The sequence below is a fragment of the Trichoderma evansii genome, assembly GCF_050947405.1.
Source record: "Trichoderma evansii strain SZMC 28006 chromosome Unknown GGI43scaffold_1, whole genome shotgun sequence".
NCBI classification, from domain to species: Eukaryota; Fungi; Ascomycota; class Sordariomycetes; order Hypocreales; family Hypocreaceae; genus Trichoderma; species Trichoderma evansii.
Genome location: NW_028145205.1, coordinates 87,872 through 105,732, shown reverse-complemented (window position 1 = coordinate 105,732; position 17,861 = coordinate 87,872). Strand labels below are relative to the sequence as shown.

The window sequence follows — 17,861 nt, the reverse complement described above, 5'->3', positions numbered from 1 at the left end:
CGAGTATCTAGCTCAATCTCGTTGGGCAGCAACTATCTGTACTTTCGCTTCGTAGCTTTGGTCTAGAACAAGGCCACTTTGCAGTGGCAATTATTCATTAAAACAAGGGATGGGATATGCACTGCACGTGGCCTTGGCTCACGACTGTAAAGTGCTCTGGACTGGAAATAGCGCGATTTACAACTCCATGCTGCAAAATTAACCCGGTTTTTAGTACTTCGTAGTGTATGTAGGTACTGTAAACAGCTCGTACTACTAGTGCGTAGTAGCCAACACTTGGCCACTAGAAAGCACATGTATTAGTACTGTAGTAGATGGCATTGTGCAGATGATGTACTGGCTTGCACGCCCAGGGGATCACTAGTAGATAAAGCGAAAATCCCACGTTTTGTCGAGAGTGTATATATTTCAAGCAAAGTAGCGGGGGAAAGGCCTGGATAGAGGCTTCACGGCTATTCTCGATCTACAGCACATGGCTTCCAGGAATCTGTTGGCACAATTGTTGCTTCGGATAAAGACTGGGACGAACCCCTGGTTATTATTGAAGGATGCAGAATAATCACACTAGAGACCGTGACGGAAGGCATTGCATCCACTTCAAATGTTGCGACATCGATTAAAAAGCTGGGTTCAAACCATCGCTGGGGCGTGGATATCGAAGAGCTCTCTTCTGACGGCCTAACGGCGTTTTTAACACCTTTTAGCAGAGAGTATAGTTTTGCTTCCGGTATCAAACGCTTAACTAATGGCAAAGGTGTCGACGTTGTGCTGAACTCCCTTGCTGGAGAAGGACTCCGTCAGAGTTGGCTCTGTGTGGCACCATTTGGCCGCTTCATCGAATTAGGTAAGAGAGACATAGGTAAGTTTGGATCACCCGGTATACTTAAAAACGTAAATATTACACCAAGATACTGATAAATCACTAGTTGGAAACACCGGTTTGGACATGTCGCCTTTCTTGCATAACATCACTTTCTCTGGCGTTAACATGCTGTCTGTTTACAGAGAGAACGTTCCGCTTCTCAGCAGAATATTGGGAGACGTGATGAAATACCATGAGCAGGGTATCATAAAACCTGTACAACCACTGAAGGTGATGAAGTTTTCTCAAATTGAGGAGGCATTTCGCATAATGCAAACCGGAAAACATATAGGCAAAATGGTGCTAGTTGCCAATGATGACGACATTGTGCCAGTAGGGCAATATTTCTCTCAATTTAGTAAAGAACACTACTAATTTTCACACAATAGATTGTTCCTCCAAAAAAGAAGGAATTCGTTTTATCGGCCAATGCCACGTACATAATTCCTGGCGATCTCAGAGGTCTCGGGCGGTCGCTTGCGCTATGGATGGCGTCAAAAGGTGCGCGTTATCTTGTGTTTACGTCTCGCACAGGCGCAAGTAAACCAGAAGCAAAGGCCCTTCTTCACGCCCTGGAGAAAGTATCTGTCCAGTGCAAAGCTTTTGCTTGCGATATCAGCAGCGTGGCCACTTTCGGTCAAGTACTCCAGGACATCCGCTCCGCCAATTTCCCCCCCATAAGAGGAGTAATCACGTTTGCTATGCAGTTGCAGGTAGGTGAAGTCTCAAAAAAAAAAAAAAATCACTCTTCCTAACGTATCTCAATCCGTACTAAATTGGATTCATAGGACGTGTTCTATGAAAATATGACTGTTGAGGAATTCCGCATCGCAGTTCAGCCCAAAGTTCAAGTCACAAGGAATTTGCACGACTTGCTTCCCAAAAATCTTGACTTTTATATATGTATGTCTTCAATTGGAGGCATAGTAGGATCTAGAGGACAAGGCAACTACAATGCAGGTGAGCTGAAAAACACAAGATGTGGCAATGAATTGTAAGGACTCACAGCTAATCGGCACTCTTTCAAAAAGGAAATACGTATCAAGATGCTATGGCTCGATATCGTCAGTCTCTGGGCCTTAGAGGGACAAGTATTGACCTTGGCATTGTACTTGGCGTTGGATACGCCGCTGACTATGGTGAAGCGCTGGGTTACCTCAAATCAGGCGCAGTCGTCGGCCTACGTGAAGCTGAGTTATTGGCTGTTATTGAAGCTGGCATGGCTGGTTTGCTTCCATTAGCTGAGAACACTGTCGGATTGGCTACAGGAGGCATGCTTAAGCAAGGTGGCCATGAGGAACTTTACTGGCATAGTGAACGTCGATTTGGCCCCGCACGTATCTGTGACACACAAGATATTGGTACAGCTAGTGGCAGCAGTGGAGCGGACATGTCCGCTGAGGAGCTGCGCGTAGCATTAACCACAGCACAAACTCTAGATGAGGCAGGGGCAGCGGTTGGTGTAGCGTTGATGCGCAAATTGGCAACGGCCATGATCATGGACGAAGCAGATCTTGATTCGAGTCGCCCTGCAAACTCATATGGTGTAGACAGCTTGGTGGCCGTGGAGATCAGAGCTTGGGTTTTTAAAAGTGTCAAAAGCGATGTCTCAGTATTTGACATTTTAAGCAATGCACCACTTGTCGCGCTTGCAAGACATATCGCCTCAAAATCCACCCTTGTGTCTGAGAGGCTCCGCAGCGAGGCGACTGCTTTGGACTCGTGAGAGCCAGAGAACTTATAGCTGTTCATCTAAATGAAATTTAATTAAAAAAAGACTCATATAGCAGCTTTACCAATGAAATATCCATATATGGTGTATCCTCCACGTTCAAATGATACCACCACCAGCTACTAATTTAGACAAAAATGAATGTTAAAGTAGTCCGCCTGCAACATTTAGATAGCTAGTACATGTGTGTGAAACTATAAAGTTCGAAAGTCCAGCAGGTAAATTATAAACAAGGATCAATTCCTCTTACGGACAGTTCCTTTAATAGAGGCCTCTGTAAACTGCGGCTTCTATTATACGCCCACCAGCATTTTTTTGCTGGAAGTAGTGTACGTGCAGCGCGATAAAAGTGAAAAAGAAAAACCAGGGCTCGCGAGTCACTCTTCATTATGAGCTCGGAAAAAGGTCCACAACAGAGGATTGGAAATCCATAAAACAGCTGCTCAATATCCTCTTCAAGCGATTCGATATGGCCAGACGATATTGTATTTTGTGGAGATTCAAAAGATACGCAGCATAACAGCGGTGACAAACGGCGCACGATATTCGCGAATGATGAGCGAATCAAGTACGAGGACGATGCGACGGGGGTATTTAGCTGATCAGAGGAAGTATAATTGGTGGTGATTTTTGTAATGGCGTCTTTGAAGCGGAGGAGCATACTGCTTTCATCTTCTTCTTTTAGCACTGATGTCGCTTTATATTGCGAGAAACCTCGACATGGCAGTTCCATATCCAACCCAAGAAGAAGACGCCAAGCATAAGACGTAGGTCCATAGCTATTGGTAGTGGTGCATCCCTCGGATTGATAGCGCGGGTTGTCCCAAATTGTCATGAATGGCGCCACAAAGCGAGCAGGGTCTTCACCTCTTTTTCTCAATGTCTCTTCTATCTTTAATCTCGGGTCTTTATAAACAATCTGAGCGAATATACTTCCTTCGTCGATGAAGATAGGTATAGCTTGAAACCACAGCTGGATAATGCCTGGACTGAGAAGAAATAGCTGGTCCTGAGCGAGATATGAGTTTGCTGCAGAGTCAACAGTTCTATCCTCATCCATAAAACCGATGTCAAACCATGACATATAATTGACAAGAAGCGCCGCTCCCATCAATATCTCACAGTTATCCTTTGTTAAGGGACGCGATAGGTTTTTTCGAAAGAGTTGAATAGTCTTGCCCATTAACTGCATCGCCGCATGTGAATATTTGGGATTCTGCGGACAGAGGGTTGACAGATGCATAGCGGCAACGCATAAAATAGCAGACATTACAAAGTCTTCCTATTTTCAATTAGTCAGTCAAGATATTGTGGATATAGACAAGGGTAAGGTGGCTGCACGGTAAAAGCACGTTGTAGGATGATAGGCCAGATTTGGGGAAATACGAGCGTTGATCTTGTCTCCTTATCCCAGTGATGAAATAATTCCAGATGCAAGAGGTTGATCTGGGGATTCATGCTCATCTCTAGATGAATACTAGGTATGGAAATTGTCGGTGAGACGACATGTTGGCGAAGAGGCTGTAGACATTGAATATTCCGCTTAATGCAACTTGAGCATGGGAGATGCTCATCACACTATGATGCCAACATTAGATTGTCATCATAATTTATCAAAACATATAGCAAAGTTTCATACTTTAACTCTCCGGCGCTTGCATGCAATGCAACCTCGCCGACTCTTGCAGTGGGGGCGCTTCTTGCGCGGTTGATCAATGATTCCGATGGTCTGTAAAATTTGACCCGTATCTGATGGTGCTAATATAGTATTGGAAAAATGGATAGAGGACATTATGCATATGATGAAACGGATATATGTGCGTGAGAGAAGAAATGAGATAAACAGTGTTGAGAGAAATATGATTTCACTGAAAATCAGGTGGAGATCCTTCGAAAACTCAGCCTCCCTCAATCGCCGCATTCCCAACTAGGAAAGCGAATTCCGTTACAAGGACTGTCAGCTAGGGTAAACTAACCTTAACAGGTTAAGGTATGTATGTCTCTGGTAGCTGCTGTGGACACTCAGCTAATACCCAATTAAGTAAACGAGAAAAAAGTCGATGCCAAGATAATCTCGATTGTGTTATACACTTTTAGATGGCTAGCGTATCATTCGTGAATGATCAATGCGAAATAGCTAGTCAGGAAAGGAGGTGGTTATATACGAGGCATACGTAATTAGGTTGGCGTATTGGCTATATAAGTCACTTGATTATCCCATTGCCAATGTCTATTATCATTCTCATCGCTATCTCTTGTACTCCGTGTACCAAGTCGATTTACCCAATATGGCGTCAGTTCCACCGGGCGGCTTGATTCTTGTTACAGGTGCCAATGGCTATATTGCCAGCGTCGCCATAAAAGTCTTCCTGCAGCGCGGCTACCGTGTACGTGGTACTGTTCGCTCCATCGCCTCCAATGTCTGGATGGAGGCATATTTCGGCTCCAAATTCGAACTTATCGAGGTGCCCAACATTAACGCTCCGGACGCGTTTGATGAAGCGCTGAAGAATGTTGATGGCATTGCTCACCTTGCTATGAACATGGATATGAGCCCACATAACCAGTCTGTAATCGACGAAACCATCAAATCCAATTTACAGCTGCTAAGTGCGGCTGCAAAGGAGCCTAGTGTTAAGAGTGTGGTTATAACTTCATCTTTGGCTGCGTGCGCACTCCCCACAACAGGCGTTCCGTACAAAATCGATTCTAAGACTTGGAACACTGCGGCCATTGAACAAACAGCTACGCCGTGGAATCTCGAAGGAAATCCGCGTTGGCACGGAATCATTCTTTACGGAGCTTCGAAAGCGCGTGGCGAACAAGAGGCGTTTGCATGGGTACGCGAGCATCAGCCTTCCTTCTCTTTCAATACAGTTGTGCCCAACGTAAATTTTGGCACCGCGATATCACCAGAGAATATGAGCTATCGCAGCTCTTCAGCCGTCATTGATGCTGTTGTGAAAGGCTATCCTGCTGCGCCAACCATTTTACCGTCGCAGTGGTTTGTCGACGTTGAAGATACGGCGCTACTACATTTGGGCGCATTAACACTTGATGATGTGCATAGTGAACGGCTGCTTGCTTTTGCTGGGAGATATTCATGGACGCAGATTCTCGAAATTCTTCATAGACGGTATCCGCAGAAGATAATGTTGAACTCTGTTGATGAACCTGCTGTCGATGCCGGAGAAGTAGAGAATAGTCGCAGTATTAAGATCCTAAAGAGAATGGGTAAGAATGAAGGATTTACGTCACTAGAAGATACTCTAGTAAAAGCTATAGATACAATCGTTGAGAACCAGTCCAAGAATATCCCCAAGACAAGGATAGATCTGTTCTACGAGTCTCTTAGCACGAAAAATTAAGATCCATAGATAGGGAACCATATTACAATAAAGGGCTTTCTTATTTATAAGTTCTTTTTTTCTCTCGTTTAAAAAAACAATAAGCCATGCAAATTAATCGCTGAAATCTCCCAAGACCTAATCGCCCACAGATCATTACTACTGCTTAGACACTAAGTACAGCGCATACTAGTCATTGGTATAGGTCTTGTGGGCCACATTATCAACGGCCAAAAGCGTGACTGCTTTACGATAGTGTTATATCGATCTTACCATCAGCCAAGCGCCGTCATGCCGGCAAGCAGCACCGCTATCTATGGATGTTTTTAGACTATACACTTAATTTCACTCTACTACTGAAGTATTCAATCAATCTATCTGTTGTTATAGAGTATTGGAAGATATCTGAAGCAAACTGGTCGCTGTATAGGTATGTGCAACCTAATGTAGAGAAGGAAATTTAATTAAACGTACAGAGCTTACTGTTTCATTAGTAACCTAGGCATTGGCTTGATATAGTTGTTGAATATCTCACATGTTGCAATTTTGACTTACTTGACATCCAGCCTTCGTATAATTATAAAATTCGCCTCGCTATAGGATAATTTCTCCTCATGCACTCCAAGTATAAGGAGATATTATAGTTGACAAATGACAACTTTACAACCAGTTAATATATAGCCGTATTTAGTAGAGCGAGTATGTCAAAAAAAAAAAAAAAAAAAAAAAAAACACTCACTATATAGCGGCCTTATGCGCTTTTGTATGAGCGTCAGTATCTGCAGTTGGCTAGAGGATGGTAATATAGGAAGCGGGGATGGGGTGCCACCAATAAAGTGTATGTACGCTAATATCATCTGAGGCCTTCTCACCCACTCATATGTACCGCCGGCCTAACGATGCAAATGGAAGAAGCGCGCTATTTTCCCCAATTCTTTTATCTCTACGCATTGATTCTTCTGGCCAGTATCTGTTGTTAGCTCTTTTTTTTCCCTTTCTTTTCCCTCCGTATGAAGTAAAAGTTCGCCAGAACAAGATCGTCAATTTCGTTATGGGCACTCCAAAAGAGCACCTCCCGGCCTCCATTTCAGAGGATGACATTAGGGCCCTTATTGCATCCCTGGGTCTGCCATCGCCACAATTGGTATCTCCGTTATCTACTACAGCAGAATATCATTCAATTTACGCCCTTTCTTTTCCTTCATCAGTAGCGGCCACCCTCTCTCCAACGCTGGTGCCCCTGCCCGACGATGATCACATCCAGCTAATCTTACGCATTTCTGGCAATCATCTACCCCGCATCAAAACTATCAACGAAGTTGCGGTGATGACTTGGGTGCGACAGAACACTCGTTTCCCTATAGCGGAAGTTGTGCGTTTTGATGCTAGCACGAACAATCCACTGGGTCACGAGTATACTCTCTTGCAGAGGCTTCCTGGAGTTGCAGTTAGCGACGTCTATGATCGCCTTTCGCCGGAGATGTTAGATTGTCTCATCGATCAGATAGTCGACATTGTACACCAGACTCATGAAACCTCTTGGCATGGGGTATTTGGTCTCCAATTTAACAATAATGGAGATATCATACCAGGTCCCGTAGTTGAAGAAACATTTTGGCACTCACCTGATGTGGCTAAATATTGGCCTGATTCAGAATCGGTGGAATCTCTCAATATTAGCGGGCCGTACGACTCATACACCGATTATATAGCCGCAATGGTACGCGTTTACCAACACGCAATTCGTGTACATCCAACTTTAGAAAATATGCGGGACCTTCTACCACGTCTCGATGCTTTTGTGGACGCTCTATCAAAACATCCCGAGCTCAATAATACTAGGTATATTCTGGCACATAAAGATTTGCATTTTGGAAACATAATGTATGATGAGTTGAACGGTTGTATCACTGGCATATTAGATTGGGAATTCTCCAGCATTGTGCCAGCACCCCGCTGGAATCCTGTTAGGGCTTTCCTTTGGAATGGCCACTATGCTCCAGAAGCCACCGAAGAACGGAATCGTCTTAACAAGCTGTTTAGAGAACGTTGTGCCGCGCGAGGATTAGACTGTCTTATGGAAGAGATAAATTTCAGTTCATCTATACAGCAGGCGATGCAAGATGCAGTTAATTACCTGCGTGCAATTGTGGAGGTCAGTCCACGCCATCAAAAGGCAGATGTGGTTCCTAGCTGGCGTGCTTCCCTTGAGGAAGGGCTGCGTCTTTTCAAGGTTTAGAATATTTTAGCATTTGTGGTAAATAACAATGGTATGATTAAGTGTCTTAAAATTTATCAGGTTGCTGGACTTACACCTCTTGTTAAAATATATCGTTCATGGCTGCCTATGAAGATTAATTATGTTCTACAAATTCGTGCTTCAAGATTTTTAACCACGGCACTCCGAATATATTTTATATGAGTACGCACAGATATAAAAATCTCGTTATCATCGATTTTAATATATAAGCTTATATACGCTCTATTGTTATCTAGAGTTGCGATATTTTAATATTTATTCTCTTTGCCATGAACTTGGAATCCTAATACTCTGCTTTTACCGCCAATATCACTTCATTGTATTAATTGTGCACATATAAAGAGCATTGTTTAAGATTGCACATAGCTAAGCTGCTTTCTAACTTCTAGTATATAATTTTGTCTAGAAAAGCACTGGTAGATCTTCAATTCCAACATCTCGCTGTAGTGGCGTGTAATTGATTTTCTCAATAGGCACTGCAAGTTTTAGGTTTGGAAGCTCTCGAAAAATGGTGGCTGTTTAGAAGTGTTAACGTATAGTGCTGAGAATGTAATGTATACATTACTCACAAAATACCGCTGTCAATTCAGCATTTGCCAGACCTTCAGCGATGCAGCGATGGTCGCCGTATCCAAATCCAAGAGGATCTTCAGCAGGCCACTGACGATTCATGTTGAATTTGTCTGCGTCTGTGAATATATCTTCATCCCGATTTGCAGATTGGTTAGAGGCAATGATGCCTTCATTTGCCTTTATAAGCTAATTTCATGAGCACAAATGTTAGTAGACAAAAGAAAAATTGGTGTTTCATAGGATAAGATACCTTGCCTCCGATCTCGATATCAACTTTTGCTGTGCGCTTGATGGCAAGGGCCGATGCTGTATGGTATCGACAAAGCTCTTTCACAAATGCAGGAGCAAGCGATGGGTCGGCTTTAAGTTGTTCAAGCTGCTCAGGATGTTGAAACAACGTCACAACCCCCTAAGTTGGATTAGAATACACTCCTAGAGCTCGCCAAACGAACAAGAGAAGAAATGTGGATAGTGGATCTCATACCAAAGTAATCATGTTGACCATTGTGGCGTTTCCTGCCACAAGTAGCAAGAAAGCTATTTGCACTGCATCAGCCTTTTCGATGACACCAGGCTTTACTTGTTCAATCACAAGTTTGCTGATCAGATCGTCTTTGGGCTCCTGAATTCTCTGATCTACCAAGGTGGAAAGATAGTCAAGTAAATCCCTATACACTGATTAGTATCAGTCTCACCTCTACAATGAAGAGTGAAGAGTTATGAGACATACTGATTAGCGGCGGACGCTTCGCGTGCAGTGGAACTTCCATTTGTCCTTATCGCGTTCTGTTGCGTGAGATATTCAAGGTCATGGAACGGCACACCAAGTATGGTATATATAATCTTCGATGAACGTGTTAGCAATAAATTAACTCTCAGGCTTAGCTCTCAGGGTTAGCTGATATTTCATCCTATTCTACCTACATATGATGGAATTGGCAATGCAAACTCTTTTACTAAGTCCACTGGGCCATTAGAACAGCCCTTGGATTTCATAGCATTCAAAATATCGTCGACTGTCTTCTGGATATATGGTTGCAGCTCCTTAATATGTTGAGCGGCGAAAGTAGACTCCACCATGCGTCTGAAAAGTATTCTTAGCCCAGCATGGAATGATAAGGACGTACAGACTGGCTCACCTTTGATGCATATGGTCTGGAGGGTCCATATCAACAAACGTGGGCTTAGCTTTGGCAGCCTCTTTCCCACCAGGAACTAATTCTGGAAATCCCGGGCGAGTTCGGATCTGTACCGATTTTTTGCTCGTCAGTAGCCTTAACAATACAAATAATTATCATTCTCACTTTGGACAGCCTATTATCTGTTGCAACAGTAACCACATCTTTGTACTTGGTAACTAGCCAGGCCAAGCTACCATCAAAGAGTTTAACTCTTGAAACAGGATCGTTAGCTCTTAGCTGAGAAAACTCAGCTGGCGGTTCCAAGCCGGAAGCACGTCGGAACGGAAAGTTGGGGGCGTCCGTTGCCATTGAAGCAATTGTTCTGATGTATTTCTGTGATTGAGAGCTGCGTATCAAATGCGGGAAAGATGATAATTTAGCTTGGATCAACCTCATGATTATGTCTTAGGCTTAAATGATTTCTTCGCTAATTGATTGGAAATTCTTTATATGTTCTAAAAGGCTTCCTGTGGTGGCATTTTATAGTTGCATCAACGTTCTCTCAGTAGCACATCACATCTCTGGTCACATGGGTTTTATTAGCTTATTGCCATGATATAGTTTCGTATTCTCCGCGGAGGTGAGAGTTCCCTTGAGTGTAATTGGCCAAAATACATGTGAGTAGGCTAACCAACGGGAATTCAAGGGAATTCAAAGTTATTTATGTACTCCAGGTGGGGTTAAAAAGTATTTTTCCCCGGAGATATATATATGTGTTAACATCAGATATAAGGTTCTCAGATCAGACGATTTTGATTCCGGGTTATCAGCTGTTTGGTTTCGCTACTCCACCTAAGCCAAGGTTTCCCGCTGTGGCTCAAGGGCTAGGAGTCGACCTTACCATTTATAGTATTTCAGACAATTGAACGATTTGATTGGCTTAGGCCAATAGCGCTACTTGATTAGCATTAGAAGAATAATAAATATATCATAGCCTACCTAGCTGAAAGTTTCTGCAGTCGTCTCTCTTTATTATTTTCATCAGTAATACATTCCCATAGTTGTATTTTGTGGGTCTATACAATGTTTACATACCTTATACTATTTGTTTAGTATGGTTTGAGCGTAGTAACATAATCTAACAATATTATTTACCCTATATATGGCTAATATTGATAATAGTAGCTCTATTATGACACCGCCAGAGACTTGTTTCAGTTATATTCAATTAAAAAAAATGTATATTTAGAAGAAGGAAAAAAGCAGTATACAAGTGTATCAAAGTAGGAGAATTGATAGATTACATAAATAGAAATGTGACCGTTTAAGATGCAGGTAAAGCACAGCGGCTAAAGTCCATATTGTTCAACTACGCCATAGATCTACTTTAGTTCTACATTATGGTTTTTATTGCTGAAGCTAGGTTGCAAGTTTACATTTAGTATTTGTCATTTGACTTTTAATATTAATCTCAAATGGGAATGTTCAAGCAATTCAGATAGAGTTAATGTATTTTGAATCATGACGCGATTTATTTTTAGCGATCGTGTCGAAGCTGCTGACAATACTGCTCCTAAGGAACATGTCAAATATAATAGCTTTGGCACTTATTATCCGTTAATATTCGGCCCGTAGTGTATCAACATTCAGTACTAGTAATTTGTAAAATTGGTCGTCGTTTTTTCTGAACAAGAGAGTTGATGAAAATAAGCCTCCAACGTTACAAAGCTGTCGCTTCATAATGATCTTGCGACAGAACTTAACGCCTCCTATTGCAGACCCTTTCTTTTTTCCGTACACGTGCGTCTATGCCGAAAGAGGACTCGTGCATGCAAGGAAGATATTAGATTACCTGGTCGTATACCATCGCCATATATGGAGAGCAAGGCGCCATGTATCTGTCTATTAGTATTATATGGAGCTTTCTGGATCTGCTTTGCTTTTTATTTATATACTCAATGCAGCTTCTCTATCTCATCTCTTGGCAAGCACAGTTATTGGCCGCCAATTTAGCCGTAGAACAATGTTAAAGTGCATGCTTATACGAAATCAGCTTTACAAGATTGATCCACTATGGTGCGATCGTTCAGAAGTGGAATATAAGTAGAAAGCTAAGTGACAAGTGCTCCACGCTCTGACCGCTGCATAATAAGACATCGCCTTTCTCATTGATCAGCATACTCAAACCAAAACAATGGTTCATTTCAATTTACAGGCCATCTTAGCATTGGCAGTCACAATTTCCGCTCTGCCGGCTGATAGCTCGATACAATACGTGGGACCTGAGAATGGCAATTTGGTGATAGTTGGTGGTGGTACGTTGGATGATTCCATTCTCCAGCGAGTCATTGATCTTGCGGGAGGCAATGATAGTTCAATTGTCGTCATTCCCACAGCTCAGGGTGATACTAGTTATGACCAAAATGCAGCTAATGCAGGCGATTTTCGTCGGCTTGGTGCTAAAAGTGTTACTGTTCTACATACATACGACCCCGAGGTTGCAAACACGGAAGAATTTGTTCAACCGCTTCTTAATGCTACTGGCGTCTGGTTTGGAGGTGGCCGCCAGTGGCGTTTAGTCGACGCTTATGCTGGGACGCTTACTCAACAAAAGATTCGAGCTGTGCTAGACGCTGGTGGTGTCATTGGAGGATCTTCTGCTGGGGCCTCTATTCAAGGGGACTTCTTAGCGCGGGGCGACACAGAGAGTAACGCTCTCATAATCGGAGATCATCAACAAGGCTTCGCTTATGTGAAAAATGTGGCTATTGATCAACATGTGCTCGTCCGCAATCGACAATTTGATATGCTAAACGTGATCAAATATAAACCAGGGATTCTGGGCATATCGATTAATGAAAATACCGCGGTTCAGGTTTCGAAAAATAGTGCTCAGGTATTCGGCGCCAGCTACGCCATCATTTATGACGGAACATATTGGTCCAGGGACGGTAGCGATCCGAACCAACTTCCGGATTCCTCAGGCCTTTTTTATTTCTTAAGAGAGGGAGATGAATATGACCTTGGATTACGAAAAGTCACCAAATCGTCCTGATCCCGTGGTGATTCCATAGATTAGCATATCTTGCCACCGAGAGCAGGCCGGTGTATGGTGCATTTCGCAGACTGTTGGGCGAAGTCTCAATTATTTTACTACATACATAGGAAGTGGTGTGCTTGCAGGTACCCTTCTAATTAGTTGCATTTATATATAAGGTCTCCTACTTGCGACATATTATTAAGCATACAGAAATTATAAGAACAATTTAAGAAAAAAAAAAAAAATTATGTGAATAAGATGGATTATTTACAGTTTTTATGCATGTCTGGCACAAATGGCTCTCCGGCTCTGAGCTACATTCTCTATTTTTGCGATGTCTTGCAAGAACACGCCTAGCTCTTCTAAAGGTCCGTATTCACAGGTAGCTGCGCATTACGTCCAGTGCAGTGGTAGTAAGAAATTGTTTCAGCCCGACAGCATATACCTGATCCGTCTAGTATGATAATCGCCACCGAGGGTCTTCATCTCCTTTCCAATCCACAGCTTCTCCCACATTCTGTATTTCCGTGGAGACTTTTGCTCTCGCTATATTTTGCGCTTTTAGTCGCCAGCCGGCATAGCTAACCACAATGACATTGGCACACAGGTAAGCCAGTGCGACTGAGTGACCGACGACAAATCTTGGCCCATCATTTGATCGATACAGCTGTGTCCCCATCACAGCTCCTAAATTACCAATGCTAATTTGCATTGCATTTGCAATGGCCCTCTTTGTTTGGCCAGATACGTTGATGGCAGGCCATGAGAGAACAAGTGCAGTGGCCGGGTAAATGCCTGCAGCAGCAAAGAATGTGCCTGCGTATGACAAGCCAGGTCGTGAAACAGGGTCGGTGTTTGCAAGTAATATAATATATCCAATTGCAGCTGTAATTGAAGAACCAGCTATAAAAACCGCCCTTCTGCCCAGCTTTTCGGATGCAATAGCAACTCCTACGGTGGTAACAAACGCCAACGCATACGGAGGAATCGTAAGAAGTTGAGCCTTCGCTGCTGTATATCCAAGATTGCTGATAATAGTTGGCTAATAACCATTTAGTGTTGAAGATATTTCAGATACAGAGTTGAATTTATACAAGACTTACTAGAAATAGAGAAAGAGTATATAGCGGTAGGCTCATTGTATGAAATCCCAGACTATATAGCCAACAACTTGGATCACTGATCGCCTTACGTACAGCAACCCAGTTGAAGTCTTCTTTGATCGTCGCATCGGAGTCTGCCGCCAATCTAGTTTTAATGAGCTCTCTTTCGGCCTTCGTGAGAAATTTAGCGGTATCCGGATAGTTTTCGATGAACCAGTACGCTATTGTGGCAATGATAACAGTAGCAATTCCCTCCTAAACCATAATGTCAATGTAGACCCCTCACGCCCTTTAAGAGACACCTACGAGAATAAATATCCACCGCCATCCATTGACCCAAATTATTCCTCTCATCTTCGCAATTCCCTAGAGATTATATTAGCAATGTTCCAATAGGGCGACATGTTAGCATGACGAACAAACGCTAAAATGCCACCAAAAGCCCCTGCAAGCGATGCCGCACTGAAGAATAATGAAATGCGATACTGCCTCTCCTTCCGCTTGTACCACATCGACAAATAAAACACAACACCAGGAAACAGACCGCTTTCTGTTACACCTAAAAAAAATCTAGCAACAAGAAAGCCAGACAGATTTTGTACCACTCCCAACAGCGTAGCAACAACGCCCCACGCTATTGTTAGAGTCGGAAGCCATAAACGAGGGCTTGTCTTTTTGAGGATAATATTACATGGAACCTGCATCTGGCGTCAAATGAAATTTCCAAGGACAGAGATTTCTAGGCTACTGACCTCAAACAGAACATAACCAATAAAATAGATGGTAAGCCCAGTAAGATACTGGTTCCCAGCTGTTAAAAGTCAGAAATGTCTCGGCAGCTAAGGATCTGTGTCATCGAACTCATATGAAGGTCATTTACCATGCCCTCAATACGGGCATTTCCAACTAAATCTCATTTTAGCTGAGTCAAAATAGGATCTTCACGTGCCATACCATTGCTACGGTCTAAGAACGAGAGAAGGTATAAAATACCAACTCCAGGTAGGAGCCTCGCATCCAACTTGCGAAGCAGTGATCGCTCCTTAACTTCCTCTTCTGTAGCAATAGCTTCAGTCTCTTCATTTTGCATGTGTGATATATGTTTTATGTCTGCCATTTTGTAAAACATATATGAGCTGCAACTACTGTTGATAAAGCAGAATGTCTGGGTGCGTACGGCAAGTTAAAATGTATCATTGTTCAGATATATAGCCTGGTGATCCCCTGGCCATTTATGGGTATTTTTCTTCGATTCTCTATCTTTATTGGATCGCAGGTCCTCACATCGCATGGCACAATATTAGAGCTACAGTGCAATATGGCTTTCATAATATGGTCGAGATCGCGTCAAATCCTCAGCTAGCACGCCATGGTGGGGAAATAATGACCCCACCAGCAAGTTTACTGTTTACTGGTATGATTGATTCTGGTCTGACTTGAGTGAACAGGTGTTTTAGTAATTGGGGCCGCACGCGATTAAGCCTAAGAAAAAGATATTGTGGCAAGTGTGTTATAGTAAAGATTTCAAGGAGCGATGTCCTAATATAGGCAAATAACAAAATGAGGTGCAAAATTTGTATTATGCATTTAGGGTTACTCTAGACTATGTAAATCTTGTAACCTCAGCAGAGGTTGAAATCACTGCTGAATTTACTGCATTATTATGTCAATGACCAACCCTTTCACGTATATATACGGTATAACTATATACCTTTGTAACCAAGAATATCGCATTTTGAACCAAATGCGGCCACTGGCAATATATGTGAAAACCCTCTATGTTAGAATGACACATTCTGTGCAAACTAAATACGGGACTGGTTGGCGCTCAGTAAATGTTTAAACAATAGAGGTAGAATTATACTCATTCCATTCTTCTTATCTATTTAAAAGAATTGAGGATGCAGCTTTATTAGCTTGGTGCTAGATTTGGGTTACTATAAAAACATTGATGCAAAATTTAAGAGGCGATTATTTTTTAGTAATTTCCTTGAAAAGTGATATGGGCGTTGGTGGTTTAATAGTATAACTGGTTTGAATTTGTATAAGTAAAATTAAAATAGTCAATGAACAAAAGCCTTATGTTAGGTAAGTTAAAAAACATAATTTAGCAAGGCTAAAAACCTTTATCCTAATTTTACTTACGGTCCTGTACATAATTTGATATGTTATGAACATCGCATCAAACATTCCCCCTCCACTGAAAGATGATAATATATTTAAAATGAAGCAGAAGTAGAGGTGAAACCAATGTGTAATATATAAAGGGCCTTCATATAGCCTTGAGATAGTCTCGAAAAATATAATCCAATAGGTAAATTCCTGATCCTTTCTAGCTCCAAGTGCTCCTAGATCTTTTGGTTTCTTTTACTCTACTTTGCTTTTTTTCTTTTTCTAAACTTGGTCCTAAAATATAAAAGGTTATGGCTGTTACAGCTGCACCACTTTTATCTCACTTCGTGCCAAGTCAAAACAATTGTCTCTATTCCACCATTCCACTATGAGCAATAACGTTAAGGTTCAATAGGTCTGCTATTACGAGAATTGAGTAAATAACATATTTTCCACAATAAAACTGACTAAAAAAGCATAAAAAGAGGCAACTAGCGGGAATGCAGTTTTTGTATGTGCAGAGTAAGAAGCAAATGACTAAAGACGTCAAGGAAGCGGGCCGAAGGGGCCATAGGAGAAAGAACCAGTATGGTAGTTATTGCATCTATAAATTCAATTCAAGTACTAATCAGGTACCAGATACATGAAAATGACGAATTGAATACGTAAATACACCGAGGCAATGTGAGGCACGTAATAATCTTTGTGTGTGCATATTATATAGGTAGGAACGTGTACTGGTTCTTTGTTGAGCTTATGGGATGCTCTTTTTCTAATAGCCAATTCAATATTCAGTAAACAACCTTGTAACCAGAGAGAAATCAGAAAACATCGTAAATCCCGCGTCTTAGTAAGTATCGATGATGGTGCATAGTGGACTATATGTTGGAAGCTAGGCACTTATATGCACTTTTGTTATTATGTTACTTATGTTAACTATGGACAGAATATGGGCGGTCATATGATATTTAAGAATATAAAACCATTGTGTGATGAGATACTGAATTTCTTTGACTTGTTGTCGACCTCTTGCTCGGTGTCGATACCATCTAGCATTATTCCATCCATAGGCGTCTTAGATCCATAGATGTCTTAGAGAGCCCTGTGATTCGCAGCTAGCGCGAATTTATACTCCGAGTTATTATAAACGTACTTTGCAGTAGAGGGTCTAGGACTAAGGGCAGTGCTATTTATATGCCTTATATGTGAACTTGGATAATAATTAAAGCAAAGTTAAAGCAATAACTATAGATATAAAAAGTCTTCCTGCATATTAATTGCAAATCGATAATGGATGTAGAGAACTATTCCGCTACGCGCAACCTTGGAATCGTAGTAGCAGCAAAATTCCCTATATCATCATTACTTAATCCTTGGTATAAATTGCCACTGAATATCATTATTAAAGCATATCAATTGCAAGAGGCTGGCATATAGCGTAACTGGAAGTTTAAATGGGGGACAGCTGTCTTTTAGGTTAGGTATATCCCGTGTTTGTTACCCTGGGAGCCTGCCATGCCAGTGAGCGCAGAAACGTTGTATCCTAGAACAAGGAAGGAGCTTCATATATACAGTCTTTTATCAGAGTACTGAGTGAAGTAGCCATACCTATATCTTGTAGCTTTCAAGCGCGTTCCAAGTTCATTCAACTGAAGTACTAGACGCGTGGGTACACAAGGCTAACTACCTAGGTAGCTTAAGGCCGCAGCCG

At 42.0% G+C, this 17,861-nt stretch overlaps 7 protein-coding genes across 7 annotated transcripts; 4 read left to right on the top strand and 3 right to left on the bottom strand.

Annotated features, from left to right (window-relative positions):
* The first annotated feature begins 551 nt into the window (after nucleotides 1-551).
* On the top strand, nucleotides 552-2,649 carry GGI43DRAFT_389242 (beta-ketoacyl reductase). The gene is made up of 5 exons (XM_083204163.1): nucleotides 552-859; nucleotides 927-1,195; nucleotides 1,252-1,575; nucleotides 1,651-1,822; nucleotides 1,894-2,649. The coding sequence occupies exons 2-5, from the start codon at nucleotides 947-949 to the stop codon at nucleotides 2,586-2,588; spliced, it is 1,440 nt and encodes a 479-aa protein (XP_083065647.1). The 5' UTR covers nucleotides 552-859; nucleotides 927-946; the 3' UTR covers nucleotides 2,589-2,649.
* A 149-nt stretch (nucleotides 2,650-2,798) lies between these two features.
* GGI43DRAFT_426889 (Zn(II)2Cys6 transcription factor domain-containing protein) lies at nucleotides 2,799-4,386 on the bottom strand (the record flags this gene model as incomplete). Its single annotated transcript, XM_083208737.1, has 3 exons — nucleotides 2,799-3,876; nucleotides 3,936-4,172; nucleotides 4,234-4,386. 3 exons carry the CDS (start codon nucleotides 4,384-4,386, stop codon nucleotides 2,818-2,820), a joined length of 1,449 nt encoding a protein of 482 aa, XP_083065646.1. The 3' UTR covers nucleotides 2,799-2,817.
* Nucleotides 4,387-4,882: 496 nt separating this feature from the next.
* On the top strand, nucleotides 4,883-5,962 carry GGI43DRAFT_426887 (uncharacterized protein; the record flags this gene model as incomplete). Its single annotated transcript, XM_083208736.1, has 1 exon — nucleotides 4,883-5,962. The coding sequence occupies one exon, from the start codon at nucleotides 4,883-4,885 to the stop codon at nucleotides 5,960-5,962; it is 1,080 nt and encodes a 359-aa protein (XP_083065645.1).
* An 840-nt stretch (nucleotides 5,963-6,802) lies between these two features.
* GGI43DRAFT_389239 (kinase-like domain-containing protein) lies at nucleotides 6,803-8,357 on the top strand. Its single transcript, XM_083204162.1, has one exon. The coding sequence runs from the start codon at nucleotides 6,822-6,824 to the stop codon at nucleotides 8,178-8,180; it is 1,359 nt and encodes a 452-aa protein (XP_083065644.1). The 5' UTR covers nucleotides 6,803-6,821; the 3' UTR covers nucleotides 8,181-8,357.
* Nucleotides 8,358-8,603: 246 nt separating this feature from the next.
* GGI43DRAFT_419610 (cytochrome P450) lies at nucleotides 8,604-10,264 on the bottom strand (the record flags this gene model as incomplete). Its single annotated transcript, XM_083207715.1, has 8 exons — nucleotides 8,604-8,716; nucleotides 8,771-8,960; nucleotides 9,025-9,183; nucleotides 9,259-9,442; nucleotides 9,505-9,617; nucleotides 9,699-9,858; nucleotides 9,914-10,020; nucleotides 10,079-10,264. The coding sequence occupies 8 exons, from the start codon at nucleotides 10,262-10,264 to the stop codon at nucleotides 8,604-8,606; spliced, it is 1,212 nt and encodes a 403-aa protein (XP_083065643.1).
* Nucleotides 10,265-11,916: 1,652 nt separating this feature from the next.
* Nucleotides 11,917-13,045, top strand: GGI43DRAFT_426883 (cyanophycinase). The gene has a single exon (XM_083208735.1). The coding sequence runs from the start codon at nucleotides 12,090-12,092 to the stop codon at nucleotides 12,948-12,950; it is 861 nt and encodes a 286-aa protein (XP_083065642.1). The 5' UTR covers nucleotides 11,917-12,089; the 3' UTR covers nucleotides 12,951-13,045.
* Nucleotides 13,046-13,389: 344 nt separating this feature from the next.
* Nucleotides 13,390-15,155, bottom strand: GGI43DRAFT_419608 (major facilitator superfamily domain-containing protein; the record flags this gene model as incomplete). Its single annotated transcript, XM_083207714.1, has 7 exons — nucleotides 13,390-13,977; nucleotides 14,039-14,293; nucleotides 14,345-14,404; nucleotides 14,458-14,736; nucleotides 14,791-14,849; nucleotides 14,900-14,944; nucleotides 14,993-15,155. 7 exons carry the CDS (start codon nucleotides 15,153-15,155, stop codon nucleotides 13,390-13,392), a joined length of 1,449 nt encoding a protein of 482 aa, XP_083065641.1.
* Nucleotides 15,156-17,861: the final 2,706 nt, after the last annotated feature.

Bases quoted from the DNA above. Each gene is read 5' to 3' on its own strand.
- GGI43DRAFT_389242 (XM_083204163.1), top strand. From the start codon at position 947: ATGTCGCCTTTCTTGCATAACATCACTTTCTCTGGCGTTAACATGCTG. The intron at 1,196-1,251 runs GTAGGGCAATAT...TTCACACAATAG, and splicing joins ATGATGACGACATTGTGCCA to ATTGTTCCTCCAAAAAAGAA. The intron at 1,576-1,650 runs GTAGGTGAAGTC...TTGGATTCATAG, and splicing joins CGTTTGCTATGCAGTTGCAG to GACGTGTTCTATGAAAATAT.
- GGI43DRAFT_389239 (XM_083204162.1), top strand. From the start codon at position 6,822: ATGTACCGCCGGCCTAACGATGCAAATGGAAGAAGCGCGCTATTTTCC.
- GGI43DRAFT_426883 (XM_083208735.1), top strand. From the start codon at position 12,090: ATGGTTCATTTCAATTTACAGGCCATCTTAGCATTGGCAGTCACAATT.